Below are 24,694 nucleotides of genomic sequence, written 5' to 3' on the forward strand. Positions count from 1 at the left end.
CCCCCCCCCCCCTTCGGACAGACCAGGAGACGTCCCCCGATTAGCCGGCGCGCAGGTTCTCCCCGCTGAGCCGGTAGCGGGCCAGCTGTGGCCGAAGCGCTCGAGAAGCCCGCGGTGGTGGCACGCCGCTTACAGCTGCTGGTATTGCATTCAACCCTCGCTCATCGGACCAACCGATCTGACGCCCGCTCGTGCTAGCTGGAGTGGACCAGTGCCGGTAGGAGTGGACCGGTGCCGGCCGGAGTGGCCCGGTACCGGCCGGAGCAGACCATTTCCGGTCAGAGTAGACCAGTGCCGGCCGGAGTGGACCAGTGTCGTGCAGGAGTGAACTTGTGCCGGCCGGAGTGGACCAGCGCCGGTAGCAGTGGACCGGTGCCGGCCGGAGTGGACCAGCGCCGGTAGGAGTGGACCGGTGCCGGCCGGAGCGGGCCAGTACCGGCCGGAGTAGACCAGTGCCGGCCGGACTGGATCAGTGTCGTGCAAGGGTGAACTAGTGCCGGCCGGAGTGGATCGTTGCTGGCCGGAGCGGACTAGTGCCGACCGGAGTGGGTCAGTGCAGGCCGGAGTGCGCCGGTGCCGGCCGGAGTGGACTGATGCCGGCAGAAGTGGACCAGCTTCTCCCCGGCGGCTTCTCTCAGCTTCTCATTCGGCGGCTGTGAACCGTGCGTGTGCTCGCATGGGCGAAACAGAAATGGCTCCACAAAGTCACGAATATCTCGAGAACGTTGGTGAGCTTCCAACTCCGAACATCGCAGTCGAAGCTTCGAAGGGACAGGTGCGGAGATAAAGAGCAAAGTGCTTCTGAGATCTCACGTCCTGCAGTTTTCCAGGTACCAGTCTGTAAGTTGACTGTCCCATCGCATAAACGGTCGTTAGCTATTGGGAGAGATAAATTTGAGCTGTCTGGCGAGGGCAATGAACTCAGCATATGTTTCTTGTCAAAGCATGGAACCAATCAAGGTAAAGCGCAACCGACACTGCTAGAGACAACTTTGGCGAGGGTCCATGTAAATACGTGCAAAGTGTATCTTTAATTTCCCGCCCTTAGTCGATAAAATGCGTGAAAATTCGTCAGCCGCCGTTTGGCACATATCTCCCAAGCCTGCGCTCTGGGCATAGAGAGGGGTCTGTCACAGGGGCGGACTCGGTGAAGGGGCGACTGGTGAAGGGGGGCGACTGGTGAAGGGGCGACTGGTGAAGGTGGCGAATGGTGAAGGGCGACTGGTGAAGGGGCGACTGGTGAAGGGGCGGACTCGTGAAGGGGCGGACTGGTGAAGGGGCGACTGGTGAAGGAGCGACTGGTGAAGGGCGACTGGTGAAGGGGCGGACTGGTGAAGGGGCGGACTCGTGAAGGGGCGACTGGTGAAGGGGCGACTGGTGAAGGGGCGGACTCGTGAAGGGCGACTGGTGAAGGGGCGACTGGTGAAGGGGCGACTGGTGAAGGGGCGGACTCGTGAAGGGGCGGACTGGTGAAGGGCGACTGGTGAAGGGGCGACTGGTGAAGGGGCGACTGGTGAAGGGGCGACTGGTGAAGGGGCGACTGGTGAAGGGGCGACTGGTGAAGGGGCGACTGGTGAAGGGGCGACTGGTGAAGGGGCGACTGGTGAAGGACATACTCACACGATGACGGTGAAAAAGGCAGATATATTTCCTCTGTGGATTTTTTTTGGGGGGGAGAGATGATGAGCATGCTTTTCCCCTCGGATCCATCCTATATGATGACAATCAGCCCTTGGACGGCCAGCTCAGCTTGGTGGCATCGCCTCTGACGTGGGGAGACGGTCGGCTCTATCTAGGCTGGTGTTGGACAAAATGAATGGCTGCCTATATCGGAGATTCATAAACATAAGAAATGAAATGGCTGTGCTCATGTACACATGTCGTTATGGCTAAAACAGAAAATTGGAGGTGGATACAATGTCAACTCAGTATGTCCCTCGGGTTGGTGAGCGTGCTTTTTTGTTCACCGATAATCCGACTCGTGCCCATCACATTTGACAGTTGTTTGCTAGCCAGTGCTAGCCAGGCTGACTGCGGCTTCGCATTGGTAACGGGCCCCTTCTTTTCATCAAAACGCGTTATCTATACATTTTTTCCATCGGTTCCACTGCTTCCTGATTAGAAAGTCCAGCCCGCTCCCCTAATACTCTCACACGAAAAGCAATATGAAGCGCAAGTAACATGAATGACTAAAGGCTCAAAGCACTTGCTTAGCGTAGCTTTGGCGCGCATCTTGTATTTGGCTACTTAAAACAAGCTGATCTAGTTTATCTAATTACTTCTGTACATGGCGTACCGCCAGTAGTGATGCAGACAGTTTCACATACGGTCCGGTACGGTGGGCACGAGACGCAGGCCATCCTGGCCCAGGCTGACCTTTTTTGAGACCGGTTGTCAGCTGACCCTTTCGTCAGTCGGGCAGACCCAGTACCGTCATCCCGGGATCCGTAACGGCGCTGCCGTCACTCCGGCACCCGTACATGTCGCTTGCCGTCACTCCGGCACCCGTACACGGCGCTGCTGTGTCACTTCCGGCACCCGTACACGGCGCCGCCGTCACTCCGGCACCCGTACACGGCGCCGCCGTCGCTCCAGGGCCCGTACACGGCGCTGGCCGTTGCTCCGGGATGCGCGCCAGGCGCTGCCAGATTACGGGCACAGCATTCCCGCCAGACCGCGGGAAGCACTGGGGCAGCGCAGATTACATCGATCACGCTCTGTTATTGCTCCTGATCTAAGATTATTACTGCAAGCACAGATAGAAAAGTTGAGGCGGTGTAGACCATTTTATAATTACACGGGTCTGAACAACCCAGTGTGCATAAACTAAATGTGAGTTTAACGCACACGTCACGGTGCTTTGTCGCTCCATGTGGGCGAGAAGTTACTATACTTCATGAATTGCACTGTCCCACTAAAGACAGGGTGTGATACGCGTCATCCTAAGTGACCTCGGTTTAGAAGGCTTTATGATAGTTTTCATATTTTCAAACCAGGAGTGGTTGATTTTTGGTCTGGTCACACATGGAGCCATGTAAAATAGAGGGTGCCCAGGACAGTTGTGAATAATTGACAGAAGAAATCAAGATAACTTCAAAGTGAAATTTCGACACCAAAAGCACAAAGTGCTGTCCCTGCCATCTGACATTTTTGCAGAGTCACATAACTGCTACTCGTATGGCCCCTTGGTTGTACCCTTACCGCCAACGCGGCGGCTATGTGTCAAGAAGCACCAGCTGTTCTGTTCTATTCTCCAGCGACTGGCTTCAGCCTCAGACAGACGATGGTCTGTCTGCTCTCCAAAGACCGGCTAGGGTCTTAAAACAGACCAGGCGGTCTGTCCCGTCCACCAGAAACTGAGCGCAGTTCGAGCGGACCGTCAAAATAAATAGATGCCTGTCCAATAACGGGTTAATTGGTCCAGCATCGACCGCCCGCTGACGGCAAAGCACTCGGGTGACAGAGCTGGGCGGCACCAACGTTCACAACAATGGTCGGAGCGCCAGCGTCCGGCACGCCCCTGAGCCCCACTCCCTCGCGGACAGTGACGACCTCCGCCTCGAAACACCGGTAATTGATACTCGGGCTTTTAGCTGGGCAAATGGCCGCCGTGTGTCAAACCAACAGAGCAGTACCGCAGCAGCCGGCCACGTCTCCCGGCCCCGCGGCGATCGCGGACGGGGGCGGCGCAGCAGTACCGCAGCAGCCGGCCACGTCTCCCGGCCCCGCGGCGCTCGCGGACGGGGGCGGCGCAGCAGTACCGCAGCAGCCGGCCACGTTTCCCGGCCCCGCGACGCTCGCGGACGGGGGCGGCGCAGCAGTGCCGCAGCAGCCGGCCACGTCTCCCGGCCCCACGACGCTCGCGGACGGGGGCGGCGCAGCAGTGCCGCAGCAAGCCGGCCACGTTTCCCGGCCCCACGACGCTCGCGGGACGGGGGCGGCGCGGCCCTCTGACCGCTAGGGTACCTGCTGGTGCGTCGCTCGTGCGTGGCCAGCCCTGCCGCCCCGCACGAAACATCGACCTGCGGCGGAGGCCGGCCGGCGGCCCGCGCGGGCTCCGGCGGCGCTGACTGGCCGTATTGGAGCCGGCGAGCGGAGCGGGACACTCGCCCCCCCCCCTCCCCTCCCCTCCATCCCCATCTCCGTGGCCCGATTGACACCGGACGTTGATTCGATCGGGCGACGACAATGAAATTAGGCTGGCGGCTCCGGCTCGCCGTCTAATGAGATGCGGTGGTGAGAGAGCCCCACAAAAAGGGCTCAGGACGGCCACCAAAGGAACCGACCGTGTCAGTAATGCTCAGAGAGACTGGCCGCTGGTGACCAACCCGGAATTGGTGATCAGTGGCCTGGCGGGAAAATGATCGATGCTCATATCTGAGATTATTTCACCCCCAAAATCAGCTAGAATATTTCGCGTCAGGAAGAGGGGAGAAAAGGGTCCCCTGTGATGGAACAAATACAACTAGACAGTTGAGAACGCCCAAGATGGTCGAGGGCCTCCAAGATGCTCAAAGGCCCCAGGCAATGTGCAAGATCAAACAAGCTTGAGGACCGCATAAAACAAAAAAAAGAAACCTTTACGTACCTGTGGATTCGAATGCTGAGCACACTAGCGAAATGACTGGGCATAACTATTTGCCACCACGACCAATTCACCAGAGAAACATCCTGTCTGACTCGGGTCGAGCGAGTGACACTGAGATGATAAACATTAATATCCATCATACAAATGACACTAAAACTTATGATCATGGGACCAGACACCTTCTGGAGCCCATACAAGTGGACTTAAAAGCGGTATTCCACATTTGTATGGAATTTTGAGCTGAAACAGTCATTTTGAACGTCATTCGGCACAGTTAACAGCCCTGCCTTTCTTAAGACCTAGCACTTTCTAGTTTCTGAGCTACACGCCAGCGAAGATGTGCAGATTATTTCGCGTAGACTTGCAAGGCCATTCAGATGCATAATGCCATAACGCTATAGCAACACCATTCAAATTCTGCTATCCTACAGGCCAGGCGGCGTTCAAGGCCAAGACAAATATTACAAGCCAGCTATTCAGATCTGGCATCTGTGAGCGCAATTTCTAAATATAGTGCATGCCAAATGGCTCTCAAACCAGGTTGAGCAAGGGGTGCAAGCTTCAGTTACGAATGACGTTTTGTGCGACTTGATGTAAGAATTTAACAGGAGGTTAAGTACACAGACAGCAATAAACATATTCCTTCAACTTCTCAAATGTCAGCGCAGGTCTCTGACTTAAAGTGACCCAGGTTAACATATCGTTTTTAAGAACCATACCTGCTGGTGAGCCTTAACGCTTATTCAAATGCAAAATCAAAATAAGATGGTTGGACTTAGTCACCACGGCCTTCTAACGGTCAAGCAAGGTAACCGGCCGTAAATGAACACCAGGATATTTTTGTTCAGAACGGGTATATAAGCTCAACACTGTCGCATAAAGAGTTGACGACGATCTAGAGTTTGACCGTTTTGGCCGTATTTAACCCGAATGTCATGACATAGGAACCTCAAATTTGACACAAGTGTGTTCACATGTAGACCAATCGACCCTTGGAGTTCGATGTCTCTTCTAGCTCTTATTTTTTTAGATCTCCGAGTGGTCAAATCAACCCCCACCCTAGCGAATGCTTTTAACCGGCCGCCCGGGCGCGTGCTAATATGTAAACGGCACGCTCTGTGAAACTTGCGCTTCGTACTGGCGGAAAGTGACTGGTGCTGTGATCGGTTGCTGTACCGAGGTGAGCTCTTCTATCGAGCGTGGCAGCCGTGCCGTGCCTCTCAGTCCGAATGTACGGAGGTGAGCTCTCCTATCGAGCGTGACAGCCGTGCCGTGCCTCTCAGTCCGAATGTACGGAGATGAGCTCTCCTATCGAGCGTGGCAGCCGTGCCGTGCCTCTCAGTCCGAATGTGCGGAGGTAAGCTCTCCTATCGAGCGTGACAGCCGTGCCATGCCTCTCAGTCCGAATGTACGGAGGTGAGCTCTCCTATCGAGCGTGGCAGCCGTGCCGTGCCTCTCAGTCCGAATGTACGGAGGTGAGCTCTCCTATCGAGTGTGACAGCCGTGCCATGCCTCTCAGTCCGAATGTACCGACGTGAGCTCTCCTATCGAGCGTGGCAGCCATGCCATGCCTCTCAGTCCGAATGTACGGAGGTGAGCTCTCCTATCGAGCGTGGCAGCCGTGCCGTGCCCCTCAGTCCGAATGTACGGAGATGAGCTCTCCTATCGAGCGTGGCAGCCGTGCCGTGCCTCTCAGTCCGAATGTCATCCCACCATTTCAAGGGAATGCTCCACATTTGAAGACATTCAAGCAAGCATCGCCCTTAATTGAATCAGCTTCGTTTTTACTTTTGGCACACTTCGAAGTGGAAAGACGGCTGTAGACAACACATTTTGTCTGTTTTTAAATGTGCTCAACAATGCGTCATTGATTGCGCCATGGAACGTCTGTATGACGTTGAGGTGTTGCCAACCCAAGCGTGCGACATTACCTCCCTAGCACTCACCTGTAGCACTGCAACCCCGAGGTGTGACTTGGCGGTGCCGCGGTCCCATAATGATATTCTTATATCATTTTTATGAAATATTAATAATTTAGGTAATTGACAAATGATATGATTTTTAATAGAAATATTTTTCATTTTATGTATTTTTAGTCATGATAAATTAAATTATTATAAAAACACTGATTTTATAATGATATCTTATTTATGAAATATCTTTAATGTTCTTGTCTCGGGACTTTCTTATGGTGTTCTTGCATATCTATCCGCGAATTTAAATTATTTGCTTGTAGTTACATACCCGGTTAAGGCGCTATTCTAGTCCTTCGATTACAAATCTTATTTCCGCAATAACTAGCAAGGATGTCCAACTTCTTGTAATGCGTGGTGCTAAATGTAATTCGCGATTGAAACTTTTACAGCCGGCACAACATTGGTGGAAAGTCGATTGACGACCGTTATACCTGGAAATCATGCCGGCGTGCGCCAAATATGAACGCCTCGAGGACTATATTCTTGTTGGCCTTGAACGGTGCATGAGCAATGGAGTGGTAGAATTTGACTGACGCTTCTATGGAACCATGCATACCTCCATGACCTTAAATAGTCTGCACGAAACAGCCTGCAAGCGGGTGTGCAGGGCATGTATTTCAGAACCTACAGGGTTCTCGGTCTTAAGGGGAGTGTTTCGTATTTGTATGAGGTTTGTAACTAAAATGGCCATTTTGAAGATCATTCGGTGCAGCTTACAGCCATTCCCTTCTTAAACTGAGTGTTCCACATTTGTATAGGTTTTGAGCTGAAATAGCCATCTTGAAGATACTTCGGTGCAGTTCTCAGTCCTGCCCTTCCTAGACCTACTCCAGTCTAGTTTCTGAGCTACATCCCCGCGAAGGTGTGCGGATGTTTTTGGAGATACTATTTCAAAGTCACCCAAGCATCCATGACGCCATAATAACGCCATCAAAATCTTATCATTCCGTTAGACACGTGGCGATCGAGGCTAAGCAAAATATAATTATCGAGTCGTTCATATCTGGCGTTTGTGAGCACAATTTCTAGATATAACGAACGTCGATTGGTTCTCAATCAATGTTATGCATGGCACGATGACGTCATAAAAATCACGCATTGAGAGCGTATTCACTAAACACAGAAAGTCTCTTCCCCTTTAGGGTATACCGTTAACAAAAGTGACCATATTTCATAATATCTGATGCTTGCTTCATTATCTCCAAAATATAGAGAACTCCCTTTAATTAAGACAGTCTGCCGCACAATGCCCACTCTGATGGGCAAACAGTCGTGGCGCACCCGCTCAGATGCCGCCGGTGTCGGGTCGGTCAGCGCTGTGACGGCTTCCCACGCCTCCGCCTTGTCTTCCTCTCAGTAAGTGCTGCTCCATCGCTAGGCTATAATTGGTCGCATCCCCCACATGAGAACACACAGTGCTGAGCCTGCGGATTAACTAACCCTTGCGTACTGAGCTCGCGAGCTCGCGGACGCGCCCGTCGCCGGCCCCGGTCGCGGGGTCACCGCTCGACATTGTGTGCCGAGCTCGCGGGCTCGCGGACACGCCGTCGCCGGCCCCGGTCGCGGGGTCACCGCTCGACATTGTGTGCCGAGCTCGCGAGCTCGCGGACGCAACCGTCGCCGGCCCGGTGAACGGTGACTCCGTCGGGGGGTCACCGCTCTGGATCAGCCGGAAGACACGAATCCGTGATCCCTCCTCAGCGGTCCGGCACTGACGCTCCCGCCGACGTCCGTGCGGGCTCGCTCCCGCGTGCCGAAGCCGTGACGGGCCGCCGCTGAGGGAATACACCGGCCGCTGCGGGGCCGTAAATTCGTCCGGGACAGGGCGCCGGCGTGCCGCTGTACGGCAGCGCCGGTCTGACAGATGGCAGCTGGAGCCGGACGCAGTTGTCCCGGTTCACACGAGCCCCGGCAGGGCATCCGTCTCGGTGGACAGCGGCGGCCGACCAGGGCGCGTGGCCAGGCTGTCAGGAGGGCAGCCGGCCATCATCACTCTGCCGCGCCGCGTCTCAGTGGGGCCATCAGCAGCGTAAGCTCCTCAGAACGGCGTGTCTGCTTGATGTCTGTAGTGGGCGTCCGAAAGCGTCCCAGCTGCTTGATGACTTCGGGAGGCTCCGCAAATGTAGGTGGAGGTGCACAGCAGAGTGGAGCTCAGAAGCCCCTCACAAGTGATGGTGCAATAGGACTCTTCAGGAAACCATCGCAAACAGGCGTGTCGTGTAATTCGTGACTTAAGATGCTGCTAGCATTCTACAATATCATTTATCTGGGTTTCCACCAGGAAACGATAATTGATATGTCGCGGTCAAAGCGTATCGCAGGAACGCAAAGTAATTCGGGATAACAAGCACTCTTAACATATCGTTGGTACATTCCTTCATGTAATATTAGCCTTCCTAGCTTACTATTAGCCTGCTTCTAACCACAACTGCACTGCATGGCAAACCATGTCGGGCCAATGTCCTCGTTGCCGCAACCTTTCACACCGCTGGCGTGTTCTTTAGCATTCCACACTCGGATGGACATCGACTGAGGAAAGTCACACACACAGGCCGCGTTTCGATGTCGTGATGCGACTATTTTGTTTTTTGAGGTTCCCGGGGTCAGGCCGCGGTCTGTTATGGAACGCCAAAGCCCGTACTGGCCACATTGCTGCAAAGAGCTTGATTCGAGAACTGATGCTTGCCCACTCCGCCTTTAGGGGAGGAAAAAAGTCATGCTGTGTTCTCTGGATAGTATTGAACCTCTAAACCTAGTGATCGCCGATATATTTTAGCTGATATCTTGGATGTGCAAGTAAGTCTGATCATACACCGCGCATATTTCAATGCCACTCGTTCCCAAGAAGTATTATTCATATGTAGGAGTTTGCGACGTGTTGGTAGAGTTGCGCATAGTAAATGCAGCATGCGACTTAAACTGCAATCTAACTGCGCCGGCAAATGGCTTGAAATAAGAATTCTGAAGTGTGGTTAGTGTGGCAGAACAGATGGAATAACATCCATTATCTCCGTGACGAAGAGGTGTCTTCTATGAAGCACCACGGCTCAGTGGAGGAAAGCACATAGAGACACTCTGTGGTCGCCTTCTGGCCGGTGAATGCTTGATAAGGGCAGTGATCTTGAGAGAAGACTTGCTGTTGACCTGAGCGGATGCCGTAAAACATCCTAGGCGACATCTATGTAGAGTGCAGGCGGCAATCCCTGAACTCAACGCGATCTTTGTAGCCGTAGCGAGCAGCTAATTTGTAAGTGGATAAAAGTGATGTACGTGCCTCAGACGCAACAAATGTAATTTTTTGCCTGGCCTGTAGCTTGAATGCCCAAAACATTTTCAGAATTAAACAAAATTTCATGATATATACTGGGGCTTTCAAACAGTAGTTCAAAATCACTTGCAAATGTTAAAAGCATTTCCAGGATTATGTTCCGATTTCTTCTCACCGATTTCATGCGAGAAAAACAAAAACAAAAACGAAGTGCCGGCCAGCAAGATATATAAATAGGAAACCAGGAAGTACAGGAAGAACACCTAACACGCCTGGAAGAACTTCTAGTAGATCGCTTCTGCCGGCCGAGCCTGCGTACAACCGCATTGTCCACGGTCACCTCACGGCCATCTCAGGCACGCATCACCGACCCTCGCTATCGCCCTCCTCCCCCCCCTCCCGTACCACCGACCCCCCCGTCCACCGAACACGCCCGAAACGGAAACGATGATTATAAATGGCTGCCGTCGGCAGGGACCCGACAAATGAGGGTCCGCCTCAGGATATTGATAATGTGTACACGATGATGATGAATGGCTGCCGGACGGCTGCTGGCTGCCGCGGCACAGGACTTATACACAGACTGGGCCGGCCGGTACCGTTCGACATCGGGCGTTACACCGGCCGGTACCATTCGACATCGGGCGTTACACCGGCCGCCGGCTCGGACTGCGTGACCCTGTCCCCCGGCTTCTCGATGCAGGCGGCGGCCATCGCAGCAGCATCATGCGCTATACACCAGAGGACTCTGTCGCTGGACGTTCGTGACGAGTCCATTGCAGCCCCCAAGCAGGCATGTGCCTTGATCCGAGGGGCGAATCCGGGATTCCATAGGGTTCCATGCTTATGGGACTTTGAGACTGGATCCCGGGATCTCCCAAACCCACCTTTTCCATAGGTTCGAAATCCAGTCCTGCCAAACCCTTCACAGCAGAAATATTTTCCCAGCGTTATACGCAGCGATGCTTTATATTTCAGCTCTGCTTACCGCAAGGATCACAATGCAACGCACTCATATTATGGAGATCTTTCTCTTGCATGGGCACATTTCATGTCTCAAAAATTCACATGGAGCCTTTTGACCCTTCTAACCTTTCTGTGTTAACCATGCTTTGGAATCCACTTAAACCTTAATCCGTGTCGTTTGGAGATATCCCGACTCAGTACAACCTACTTCATGATTGAATCCTAAATCCATTCGTGCATCTGAGGCGTAGAAAATTTCTCCATGTTCATTAATTAAAACCGAACTTTTTTATCGGACGCAATTCTAGGATCGGAGCTCACGCTAAGCAACCCTTATTACGTAAACCCAAGAGCGCACGGCATCACAACGCACAACGCACGGCGTCACAACGCACAACGCACGCACGTCGATCCCACCGTCTGACCTCATCTCACCCTGGACGGCCGCTGCTGCCGGCCGCAGGCCATCCCAGTCAGGGGCAAATGGCGAGCGCACTTGGCAACTGCTGCCTTTGTTGAGTACGCCTGTCCTGGTGACGCAGTCACGTGACGTATTAGCGCTGGAAACCCTTTTAAAAAAGCTCCGTACTTCCTTCAACAGGAGCTGACGGTGATTTTGGCTCAGTTACACTCCGATCAACAGGCTATTGACAGCTACCTTATGGAGAATTCGCCGACCGCGATCTCACGGTTTCCGCAGCTTCGCTCCTGGCCACCCGGTTCGTCGCCCCCGTGGCCCCAGCTGTGACTCAGGGTCCGAGTCCCGGCACGCCTGCGGCTCCGGCTCCGGCTCCGGCTCCGGCTCTGGCTCCGGCTCTTGGCACAGCCGCAGCCCGGTAATGGTGGCGGGGAATCGGCCCGGCCGCCGACCGTGTCGTCGGCCGGCTCGTTATCGCCACTATGGCCGAACGGCGCCGGAAGACGGGCGCCGATAGAAATAATTAAAGATCGCGCCGGCCGGACAATTAGAGCTGGCCCGGGCAGGCGACACGCTCCGGGACGCCGGCCGGCCGTGCCAGCAGGGACACCGATCACTCTCCCGGCCAAAACTCCAGACACCGGCCGACCCCGGCTGGGCCCCGGGGTACCGGCCGACCTCCGGCCAGGCTCCGGGGTACCGGCCAACCTCCGGCTGGGCCCCGGCGTACCGGCCGACCTCCGGCCGGGCCCCGGGGTACCGACCGACCTCCGGCCAGGCTCCGGGGTACCGACCGAGCTCCGGCCAGGCCCCGGGGTACCGGCTGACCTCCGGCCGGGGCCCGGGGTACCAGCCAACCTCCGGCCAGGCCCCGGGGTACCGGCCGACCTCCGGCCAGGCTCCGGGGTACCGACCGAGCTCCGGCCAGGCCCCGGGGTACCGGCTGACCTCCGGCCGGGGCCCGGGGTACCAGCCGACCTCCGGCCAGGCCCCGAAGTATCGGCCGACCTTTGGCCAGGTCCCGTGATGCCATTTGACCTCCGGCCAGGCCTCGGAGTACTGCATGACTTCCGACCAGGTTCAGCCGCCTGGTGGGAGTCCCCGGACAGGGAGTCCCCGCCGGGAGCCATCCGAGACGCAAACTTATCGCCATGCCCCAGACATGGCGAATGCTTTCCGCAACGACTGCTATCAAAGCTTATCCATCAACTCCTTAAAGAGCTATATCGACCAAACGGTTGGCCACGGTGGTCGGCGCAATATCGCCCCCCCCCCCCCCCCGTCCACCGAACCACACCAAAGAGCTGGCGCGGCCGGGGCCGCTGATAGTCGGAGCCTGGTGATATTACAACCATGTCGTCGGCTGGGCTCACGTACGCGACTCGCAAGTCAAGTGCCGACGTAGGAACTGATGCTGGGATTGTCAGCCCGTAAATCGCGACAAGAGTGATCTGACTAAAACCCTGACTCGCGCTGAACTGCTCAAGTCAGATTTCCAGGCCTTTTACCCAGCCGAGACGACCTTTTGTTTGTGATAATGTGGATCATACATTCATATGATAACTCGTTAGTTGCCTTCAAACTAGCGCCCGAGAAATATGAGCCGTCGGCCGCCCATTAACACGCCAGTAAATGCTGATAAACGTTCGTTCATCCGGCCAATTTGTAGCCTTGCCTTGCGGCCCCGCAAAATGAGGGCACAGTTCAGGCTTATGCTATTTCTGGATCAGCCGTGCAGTGACAAAACGCAAACCGTGATTTGTACTTGCGCTAAAATAGTGACAGTGTGCGCTGTTTGAAATTAATGTTATACGGTTGTAGTTTTTACTCTTCGTTGCTGTGTTTTTGCCTGGGCTTAGGAACGGGGGTTTTATCACATGATGGAGGAGTTTTAGACATATCCCAGACGTAATCGGATGGCTCAGCAGCTCTATTAAATGATATGTCACACAGTCAAAGGCCAGCATGATTAATTTCGCGGACCTGTGAAATCTTTATTAAGGCTTAAAGCGTGTAAAGAAAGACTCATCCTTTTGGGCAGCTTTAGTAGGTATTGGACCTTAAAGAAATTCGAAATATATATACCTTTCGCCATTTCAAATCTGCGGAGACGTCGTTCTGCCACTCTTTTTGGTAAAACTGCCTTACGTCTCGAAATAATTCTTGGAGCAATGATGTCAGCGCCCATTTTAATAACTGAGTCATGATTTATTAGCAAAGGAACTTGGTGCTTTTAAAGAATTTTCCGAAAGCCAGTATTTCAAGAAGCTTGAGCCTTACTTAAGTCTCATTTCTCAGTGATCAAGAGACTTGATCACGTTTTCAGAACAAATGATCGGAGAAATGGGAGATAGAAGAGATGATTCAGGCGACGGGATGACGGGAGGTGGGAGAGATGATTAACGTGACGGGATGATGGGAGGTGGGAGGAATGATTCAGGTGACGGGATGGGAGGTGGAAGAGATGATTTAGGTAGCGGGATGGTGGAAGGTGGGATAAGTGATTCAGGCGACGGGATGATGGGAGGTGGAGGAGATGATTCAGGTGACGAGATGGGGGGTGGCAGAAATGATTCAGGTGACGGGATGATGGAAGGTGGGATAAGTGATTCAGGCGACGGGATGATGGGAGGTGGAGGAGATGATTCAGGTGACGGGGTGGGAGGTGGAAGAGATGATTTAGGTAGCGGGATGATGGGAGGTGGCAGAAATGATTCAGGTGACGGGATGATGGAAGGTGGGATAAGTGATTCAGGCGACGGGATGATGGGAGGTGGAGGAGATGATTCAGGTGACGGGATGGGAGGTGGCAGAAATGATTCAGGCGACAAGGTGGGAGGTGAAAGTATGATGCAGGTGACGGGATGGAAGTTGGGAGAGACGATTCAGTTGGCGGGACATGTTGTGAATAGCTCTACTTTTGGACCTGAGTGTCGGCACGGTGATACATTTTCAGTCAATCAATAGTGTTCTTGGTTTCCAGCAGTCTTGCTGTACATATATCAAGCTATGTCTGACTTTTGTTGTCAAAAACATGCAAACTTCCTGTGCATTCATACAAGGCAGATGGTTTTATTTCTGGAAAGGAGCAGTACTACCCGAGGGGTCGGCCAGTGGCACATACATAAAACTAATCCCTATTTTCAGCGGTGTCGATTTGCATTGTTTCGGGAAGGCCTCGCCCCCCATGTCAGAGATGTGGTTTCCCGTTCATTTGGAGGTCCTTGGTCCCTCCCCTATCCCACCAACCTTGGCTTCAGCCGTCTTCCTAGCTTTGAGAAGAAATTTGGCCAGATCCAGGGAGAGCCCCATTTGCTGGCGGATTTTAGAGGTAGGTCGCGCCATTTTTATTGCACAGCCGACACACCCCAACTCATTTTGCGAAACTACGCCACTGCTCATGATGATTTGCACTCCTTCTGTTGGTTGGGCCGGAAAAGTTTCAGCTGGAATCTTACAAACATCGGGGAACAGGTATCATACGAAACCTGCGTTCTTTGAACATTTCATGGCCAGCACTATATGCTGCTCAGTAAATGACAATCGAATCAATATCACGAAACGCGATAATGCGGATTGCGGTTTGTCAAAATAAAGTGTTCAAATCCGTTGTGACACGCGCATCAGTTGAAGGTTAAGTTGTCAGGCTTCGGGATCGGACCCTTAGTAGTCAACACGAATCAACGTCCTTAATTGTTTGGTCTCACGCTTCACTTCACATTGTTGCCACTTCGCTCTCGCTTGGTCCGTGGAAAGCTAGGTCAACAACTGCGTCCAGCCCCTTCCGGATCAGCTGTGAAATGGTGCAGCTGTGCGTGTAGTACCGCCTGCCCATGGCGGGCCGACTGTCCCGCAGCGCGTTAGGCGCGCAGCACCGCCTGCCCCTGGCGGGCAGACTATTCCGCAGCGCAGCTGTGAGCGCAGCACCCCCTGCCTGCGGCGGGCCGACTATCCCGCAGCACAATGAAAGCCGATGGGCTGACCATTCCAGCGTGTATCACTCACATATCCGCGCAGCGTAACGCCATTGCGGCCACATATGTGCGGGCATGAGCACGCCACCGATATGCCATCTGTTGGCTGTTGGCGTGGCGGACGTGGGGTGTCGGCCTGCCGCTGCCCGACGCCTCAGATCCGGGCGGCGTTCGGGGGAACGATCCAGCCGCGGCCAGCCTGGCGCGGTGCGCCGCCGACTCCCCTTCGATGAGACGCAACTCACAAAAGAAGCGGCCAAATCGGATCGACGCGTCACGGGCGGGGAGCGCGGCTACAATCTGTGCCGCACGGCCGGAGATCTGACGCCTGCCGGAGGCAATCTGTCGGCGGCGCGCTGCCGGCACTCGCACCGGGGCACCGGGCACCGGCTGCATCGATGGAGGCAGCGCCGGGCGCGCCGGGCGCCGGCGGGTCGGCAGCGCCCGCTCTCCATCGGCCGCCTCGTTGGGCACGGGCCGCTTGTCGCCGGCCCACTCGAGGCCGACTGAAGAGGTCCGACTGGTCCAAGCCGGCGGAAAAGCCGGGAGAGATGCCGAGCAGTGCGGGTCTCCCCGCGCGCTGAGATCCCTCGCCCGCCTCTTCTGCCTCCTCTTGTCAGCGCGGACAGACCGTGCGAGCCGCTCCAATCGCTGCGAGCGCGGCGGCCACCCTTCTCCCAGTCAGAGGCCGAGAGACGGCTCGAAAGCCGCCACTTGACTCGAGATTAAAACCGAGCCGGGGCCGGGGCCGGGGCCGGGGCCGGGGCCGGGGCCGGGCCGGGGCCGGGGCCGGGCCGGGGCCGGGGCCGGGCCGGTCGCGCGACTCTCCATGGCCGCGGCCGGTGCCGGGGCCGGGGCCGGGGCCGGGGCCGGGGCCGGGGCCGGGCGCGCGACTCTCCACGGCCGCGGCCGGTGCGGCAGCGGCCGGCTGACGCGGCACTGCCGCCCGAGCTCGGTCATCGCTCAGCGGGCTAAGCGGCTCGGACGCCGTGTAGGCAGAGAGGCCAGTCAGCCTCGGTCCGGGTGTTTACGCGCAGCCTACCGCCGATTGGGTCGGCTTAATTCGACCCGGAAAAAGCGGAAAGTTTGTCGCTTTAGACGAGGCCGGCCGTCGCCTTTCCCCTAGTGGGCCGGAGCGGCCGGTCGGAAGCCGCTGTTTGAGCTGACAGGTAATCATATTCACGTCGGAGAATCGCGCAGAAGCCCACCGGGATGGCCTGGAAGACGGTGGAAAATAAGCAAAAGAAATACCCGTCTGTGGCCGCGGCATCCTCAGGACAAGCATAACGATTGTCTATTGGCTCTTCGTATGGTAAGATATAAAAGCACAACATTTTCAACGCTCTAAATGCTGTTACAAGCGGAAGGTACTGATTGCACAAATACATGTAGGCATGTATCGCATCAGGTGAAAACTATACAATTAGCAGCTTGAAATGAATTATGTTTTCTGAAATGTTAATGAAAAGTGTCTGTATGCTATGGGCAAACATTTTACATGCAATTCACTACTTCAGGTCATCACTTAGGTACATTATGCAGATCACTCCAGTGCTGCATAACTCCATCGATTGGCAGTCAACGGAGCGCTTTGCGTGCACACGTAGTTGTGTTAAGTTCTCCCAAACAGCTGGACGAAAGAGGTCAGACGATATTACTGCACCGCACCAGACTCCAGTGATCGGCTGGCCGTGTCCGCTCAGAGCTGCGTGCTCAGTACCGGGTGTGCTGTGGTCGATTCGCGACCAGGCAGCGACCAGACGGCGTATATGGATCGGCCTGGCGGACCACGGAGCTGTGCACCGGTGCTCCGGCGCTAAACTGGGCAGCGACCAGACGGCGTATATGGGCCGGCCTGGCGGACCACGGAGCCGTGCACCGGCGCTCTGCGGCGCCATACTGGCATCGTGAGAGAGGTGAACCTGCCCGCCACCACCACAAAACGCCTTGTGAAATGCATTACGTTCACTCATCACCAGCCAACCGCCGCTGCAAAGGGCCTTCATATTCAAATTCCTCTCCGCCATTTCAGCCGAAACGCACTCAAAAGAAGTCACTGTTCCCAGCGAACAGAGTTCGCGATAAACTGCAGAGCCGCGGCTTTGGCGACCGCCCGGCGTTGGCCTCTGAAGCCGGGGCCGGTGAGAAGGGGGGGGGGAGAGGGGGAGGGGCTGTATCGAGCGTCGGTCCGTGCCGGGCGGCTGCGGTCCCCTCTGTCGTCGCGTGTCGCCGTGTCGCCGTGTCGCCCGTGTCGCCGTGTCGCCGTGTCCCCGGGGCGCCGGGTGTCATCACTCGCCGCCGGGCCACATGGCGCACACAGAAAGGCGCACATGGAGAGATAGAGAGAGAGAGAGAGAGAGAGAGAGAGAGAGAGAGAGAGAGAGAGAGAGAGAGAGAGAGGAGAGAGAGAGAGGAGAGGGCGAGGGAGAGGGAGAGGGAGAGGGAGAGGGAGAGGGAGAGAAAGGGAGGGGAAGAGAGAGGGAGAGGGAGAAGGAGAGGGAGGGAGGAAAGAGAGAGAGGGAGAGAGGGAGAGAGAGAGAGAGAGGGAGAGAGGGAGGGGAAGAGAGAGGGAGAGGGAGAGAGAGGCCTAGTCAGCCGGCAGCCCTCTCTCTCTCTCTCTCCCCCTCTCTCTCTCTCTCTCTCTCTCTCTCTCTCTCTCTCTCTCTCTCTCTCTCTCTCTCTCTCTCTCTAGCTGCCGTGTTGCCTGCCGTGCGGCTTGATCCCTCCATTCACCGATAGATTCAGCCGGCCCGGCCGTCCCGATGAGTCCGCCTACCAGCCGTTGACTGGGCCATACCAGGCTATCAAGCATGCGGGAGGCATCCTGCAATTACAGAGCAAAAGCCCAAGGGCTCTTCGGGGTGATGCTCAATTATAACAACACATCTGCATGTGTACAGTCATTAACGGAGCCAACCGACGGCCACTCCTCGTATCCATATTTTCTGCTTATCGCACTGGCCAAGGCAACAGTCATTTCAATGGGGAAGTAACTAAGCGTGTGGTTGTGTCGGTGACATGAATAACAGTGTAAGGACATGGACAACAGTCCCACACCTGTCGCAACCAGCCATCGAGCGGTCGGCGACACCACTAATCACGCGCGCGTCGTTGTGACAGTCATATCAAAGGGCGCTCGATGGTCGCACACAACAGCCCGCGGTAGTGCCAGCTATCAGGCCCGTTAGGGAAACAGGTCATCGAGCGGGACCACGGCCACAAAATGGAATGTAAACGTCGCCGACTGTGCAAAGAAGAGCTCGGTCGGACGGCTTCATAGGACAAGGAATAACGTATTCGAAGTGCTCCGCCATCGCTACAAACGTCAGGAAACGCTTGTTGTAAGGGCTTTCTCAGGAAAAAAACCAGAATAAACAGTCAAATCATGCTTGACCGAGCATCATCTGCTCCTTGAAACCCGTACGTTGCACACACCTGCGCGATCGTGGCACACTGGTAAGCTTCGTCTCATGCTGTTCGGCAGAGTCCAGAGGAGTGACTTTGTGACCTTCCCAAACCTAACCGCAGACCAGTCCCCAGCAGCGGTAGTGTACTGCGACTGTGGCGCGCATCAGACCCGGTCGAACGTCTCCAGCGCGTGTCATCACGCCATCATCCTGCCTGCGTCCCAGGTGACCGCGCGATGAACGAAATGTGGCGTGCGCCGCCGTGGCACGTTGTGGCATTAATAACGATGTAGCGAGCATCGGCTTTCCTGGCTAGGTGTCCCGGTGGCTGACTGGTATTTCCCCCTCCCTCGCCCCTCTTGAACAATCGCGGGTCTAGTATCGGATCGCAGGGCTTGTTGCGAATGTCGCGCCGGTAGCCGAGAGACAATCACGAGGGGAGAAAAGTAGTGCTTGCTCTCTGATCTCGGGGACCCCCCGCCCGCTCTCTCCCCTCGCTTCACGTACGGACGCGTAGCGTCCGACCGTCTTAATGATGCGCGGGCTGCTTCGACGTTCGTGACAGGTGGTCTCATTAGGGCGGCCCCTGGACAAACCCAGCCGTCGGGAAACACCGCCTCCGGCCGACGGTCCAACCGACGGTCCAACCGGCGGCCCTCGGACCGCGGCAGCCGCCACACGGCACGGTACGTCGCAGACACCGCGCTCTCCGGCGGCACACGGAGCGCAGGCGACCCGTCACGCGGCGCCCGAATCTCCTTGTGCCGCTGCGATGCGAAAGGGAGCCGGTGTGATGTCACACGGCATGCCACAGGCATCGCATAGCTGAGGTACACCAGAGCGCAGGCAGCAACCGCCCGGCAGAAAGCGCCAGCTGTTGGGGCCTCTGAGTGCCTCGCGGAAGTTTTCAGCCAAGAGAGAAGCCTGCAACTGAAGTGCACGGCGCGCCAGTGGCGCACTACTCGTGGAGCAACAGCACCCGCCCCACATCCGCGGGCCCATGTCCTGCAACGCAGCGGCCGGACTCTTAGATGAAATTGGACGAAGCTATTGAGTTAGGGTGCGGCCGGCGCCGAATGGAGGCCTCCAGCCGCCGTTCGCTCGGGTAATGAGCTAATCTTCAATCAGTTGGGGGCGCGGACGCCTCCGCTCTAATCAGAGCGGCGACAGCACGGCTGTTGACAGAGGGCGATTGCAGAGAGGCTCCGCGCCGGTCCAAGTTAGACACCAGCTCTGTTTGAGCTTTGCTGACCGGTCTGTCGAGGGTCGTGCGTTTGCGGACCGGTCTGCCGACCGCTATCCGTCTGCAGACCGGTTTGTCAACTGTCATAAGTCCGAAGACCGGTCTGCCGGCTGTCAAACGCCTGAAGACAGGTCTGTGGTTTGCCTTTCGTCTACAGGCCGGCCTGTCGACTGACTTTCGTCTGCAGGCCAGTCTGTCGACTGACATGCGTCTGGAGGCCGGTCTGTCGACTGACATTCGTCCGGAAGCCAGTCTGTCGACCGGCATGCGTCTGGAGGCCGGTCTGTTGAGCGCACTCCGCCCGAGCGAGATATCCCGGCCCTCGGAGCGGAGGGCCCCAGAGCTGACCAACTCTGAGCCGCTTCCGGCCGCCCTGGACGGTGACCTGAGTCGGACTCGGTTCGGGCCGCGTGGGCCGCTTCCGACCGCCCTGGACGGGTGACCTGAGTCGGACTCGGTTCGGGCCGCGTGGGCCGCTTCCGACCGCCCTGGACGGTGACCTGAGTCGGACGCTTGGCCTGGGCCGCGTGTGCCAGTGGTCCACCATCGGAATCGACCGTCTCGGACTGGGGGCGCTACGGACGGCCGCTCCTCCGAACACCATCAATTATGCACCGGAATCCGGCAGGTCAGCCGACGGGCGCGACACGCAACGTCCACCGACCGGCGGGTCTGGGTCTGCCGCGAGCCCGCTGACAGACCCAGACCCGACACACCTCTCCCACTGGCGGACGGGTGGTCTGCGAGGCCGGGTCTGATGGCGGCGCGAGACCTACACATCGTTTCCGCGGGCGACAGCTTGGACGGAGAGTGCTGCCTTTCAATACTCGAACGACATCTTTTTTGTCGGGTAGTTCGGCGACGCATATCCGTCCCGGCCGCCTCGCTCTCCAGAAATGCTGGCGTGGTTCTCGCTTCCTAACCGATTAAGCAGCTCAGCGGTTCGCCTTTGATAGAAACATATCTAATTTGGGAGCGAAACGTCGAAGTTTTCCCTGTGAAACGCACTTTCTGGGGCGCAGCGTCAGTTGGGCCCGAAATGTCACTGTCGTGGTCGTTTATAAAAGAAACGCCCCAGGTCGAACGTTTCAGCAGGTCGAACCAGGGACATGTTTGCGCGCAGCCAGGCCCTAGACACTCCATAACTTCATAAAGCTGTTGATGAAAACTTTGAGGAAAATGGCAAAAGTTAGTGAAAACGTTTGGAACCCAGCTCACCCGAGGGATTGGAGGACGAAGATGATACGCTCTGATTGAGTGCGCTGATTAAATATTCCGCCACTTCCGAAAGGTCCTTGCAACTTTTTGCAGTATGAATAATTGCGCACGCATATGAAAAGTTCATATCTGCCGAGTGAATAAAACCCGTGTGCATATAAAAACATTTTATGTCAGCTTCCCACGAGGAAAAGAGCGCGAATGCCTTGAGTTGCACTTTATTGTTCGCCTTGGCCGTTTTTCTGCTCGGGATCCTGAATCAAAACTCGAGGGCACGGAGGCACTAACAGAACGAGCATAACGCCAGCGTCAAGCGTCCGAAGGTTATGTGTGAGCAAGCCTTTTCCAAAGCTATGTGTACGCATTTAGAATAGCTGATATAATGTTGGTAGAAAGTAAACCAGTAAACCAGACGTGTCCAACAGGTGCGACCTCAGGGTGTTTCCGGTAAGTGCGACCTCGGGGCGTGTCCAACAGGTGAGACCGCTGAACGTGTCCGGCAGGTGTGACCTCGGGGCGTGTCCGACAGGTGCGAACTCGGGTGTGTCCGACAGGTGTGACCGCTGAGTGTGTCCGGCAGGTGTAACCTCGGGTCGCCTGAGGTCAACTTCGCTCCGACTGAGGATCACCCGGATCGAGGTGAACTCGATAGAGATGACCTGGCATCTGGAAAACCCGCAACACAGCCAGGTGATTGGACAGAAGAGTGACCGCGCCATTTGCTCACACTATCAGGATCAGTGCACCGGCCAAAATAAGGGGGGGGGGGGGACGAAAGGCGACAGTATTTATTGGTCCACTGCTTTCATGTGAAGCTAAAGCTATTCCATTAGGTCTTGAGATAACAGTTTGCACCGTTTTCTGATCTTTTGTGATAACTGAGAAAACCAACTCATATTTCCGTACTAAAACGCTGTCTTCGCGAAAGAATGGACCTCGACTAAAAATTTAGATGGCCAAACACACTTAGCATAGGCACATTTTTATAATGCAAAGGCGAGTTATGACATCTTCAGATAAACGGTGGCCAAATCATATGGACATCTATGTGCTCAGTGCACTTAAGATACGTCAATGTTACAAGGAAATGAACTTATGTTCTCGGTCCCATTCAAATCTGAAATGGATTTCCTATGTTTCATCGTCAAGGGCGCGGACATGTTTTAAGAAATGGGTGATCCAAAGCAGCTTTGAAGTCAATGCTCTCCATGCATCGCCGGAGGACTATTGCTCAAATTCCTCGAAAAATGCGTGGGCTAGGTCTCCCTCCTTCCTCGGTTTCAACACTTACGTTTTTTGTGACAGATTTAGCAGTTTCCAAAAGTCACGCCGGCGGTCATTGTGATCCATCTTGCCGCAAGTCCCTCAGGGACATTGCTCGTGACGTGAGCGCTATCCATGCTGCTTAACCCAAAATCCGTCCTGGTCATGATCCAGATTAGCATGTTTTAAACTTGGTGTCGTGTCAACAGATGTCTTGTGCTTACAATACTTGAGAGCAATATCTCTAATGAACTGCTTAATGGATGCCAAATTTCGCCGCTTCCAGCAAAAAACAAAAAGACACGGGAAACGTTATGTTGTTTGATGACGTTTTTGACGTTATCCGCTGCACCGAAGTACAACACTCGTCTGTGCTCCTCGTTTGCTTTGCAGCTAGACATGCCCCGGTGCTCTCAGTTCTGCTATGACTCGTTGTTCACCTCCACTGTTTCGCTGCAGCTCTACACTTCACCGTGTTCGCCGTTTCGCAGCAGCTGGGCACCAGGACGCGCTCCCCGCTGCTCTGCAGCTGAGCGGCCTCCCGTGGCCTCTGTTTCTCGGCAGCTGAACACGAGCGCGTGTCGACTGCTGTACAGCACCTCCGGCGGGCCGCAGCTGCTGGTCCTGGCCGGCCTGAGGCCCCATAGCCGCACTTTCAGCCTGCACCTGCCCCACGGAGACTGGGCCTACAGTGTCCGGCTCAGCTGTCCGCTGGGAGACACCGCGCTCACCTCCAACCGGGTCCAGTTCACGTTCGGTGAGTGCGGGCCGACAGGTCAGGTCGACCCACCCGCTGGTCTCTCAATGCTCTTAGCTCCACCCGGTCTTCGAACTGAAATGCAAAAGTCAGCTGGTTATAACCAGCATGCTGGTAAGCCATCTTGGTGATCAGTCAAACTGCGCTGAATTGCGAGATAAGTTGTTGAGTTGAGTTGAGTTGAGTTGCTATTTTTCCGCAGAAAATCTTCACCTGCGTTCGTTAGTATGAAATCCGTGTGATCGTTTGTGGCCTAAATGATTGGTCCAGGAAATGACATCCCGGAAAAGCATGAACGTGAATAGGACATCTTGTATTTGTGTTGGTGTTAACAACGTAATGATATGATGCTTATTTGCTAAATAGGTGCTTAATAGCTGGTCGACAAGTCACCCTGGTGTAACGTAATTCGTCAGCCCAAAAAGCATGAACCATAGACCGACTAAGCCCGGTCACAATGTTATATGTTACTTAAAATGCAGTGCAGAACGTAAAAAACTACAAAGTATTGTATTCGCTATCAGTAGAAAGAGCGGTCTTTTAATGCTGAAGGATAGCCAAATACGTGAAAGCCAAACAGCATGTACACATAAAATGTCATCAGTAATGCCTCCACATCATCGGTACTTCGATGACACTTAAAGCCTGGATTTAACGTTTTAAGATTCAAAGGCCACTACGCTCGGGGATGACTGGCATGAAATGATTCAAGGTAGATGACAATGTTGCGTTTTGGTTCAGGAGTCGCCTATGTCGCCAGTTCAGTCTCCAACTGCACTTCACCGCTCACGTTTCACGGTGAAGATAGAGTTGTGCTCGCTACGCGAGGCGATGGATCAATGCCGGCTAATTTGCGTGTTGATTTACGTCGGTGCGGGTCTCCCCTAAGCGTGCCTCAAATTAGCTCCCTGGGGTTGAAGATGTCGATTCCTTAGCCTCAGCTCTCTGCCTGCTCGCACATCTGTGAGATGTGCTCGATACGAAACCCAAGCGTATTTTGCAGTCTGGCCGTGCTTCAGTTCTGAGAAGTGAGGGCAGCCACCAGCTGTTTTCACGACGGATAATGGTGTGAGATGCTTTAATGCGTTTTAATGTTTGCCAACAATTATGCATTGAGATTCATGTGCCAAGTGGCCTTAGTCAGACATTTGTAGTCTCAAGATCTTGAGATAGGATGTTTAACTTGATACGGTAGTTTTGGGACGCAATGTAATAGATCAGTGAAATCCTAAGCAGTACGAACTAATGCCTTAAGCGGTCATTTAGACGTTCATAAAACGCTTTTATTCCGTTTAAGGATATTATTTGGCCAACGCCTTCCCTGGTGTTTCAGTCACGCTTGCCTTGATTCCGTTACATGAACCCTCATGAAGCTTATTTGCATAAAACTGCTGAACGTTCGTTGAACTTTACCTGATCATGACAGCACTTGCATTTCTCGAAGCGTTCAGTGCCACAGTGTCGACCATGCGCTAGTTTATCCGGTCACTGAAGCTCACCTGATCTCTATGTCCCACGTCCCCTTTGTCTTCCCAGAAACCAGTCAGCTGGACGACCGCTGTCTCTCGGCCTCGGTCTGTTCATGACCCTCACCGGCTGTGTGCTCTGTAACCTTC

The 24,694-nt window shown here is 55.0% G+C and overlaps 1 protein-coding gene across 1 annotated transcript in view; it reads left to right on the top strand.

Moving 5' to 3' along the window:
- LOC119110526 (uncharacterized) overlaps window positions 1-24,694 on the top strand; it is a 55,889-nt gene that overhangs the window by 24,992 nt on the left and 6,203 nt on the right. The window contains exons 2-3 of the mRNA XM_037234391.1: window positions 21,639-21,748; window positions 22,886-23,078. Coding sequence (XP_037090286.1) covers window positions 21,639-21,748; window positions 22,886-23,078 — 303 coding nt within the window. The remainder of the gene's footprint in view (window positions 1-21,638; window positions 21,749-22,885; window positions 23,079-24,694) is intronic.

Source organism: Pollicipes pollicipes, unplaced genomic scaffold, assembly GCF_011947565.3.
Source record: "Pollicipes pollicipes isolate AB1234 unplaced genomic scaffold, Ppol_2.1 Scaffold_7231;HRSCAF=8579_pilon_pilon_pilon, whole genome shotgun sequence".
Classification (NCBI taxonomy): domain Eukaryota; kingdom Metazoa; phylum Arthropoda; class Thecostraca; order Pollicipedomorpha; family Pollicipedidae; genus Pollicipes; species Pollicipes pollicipes.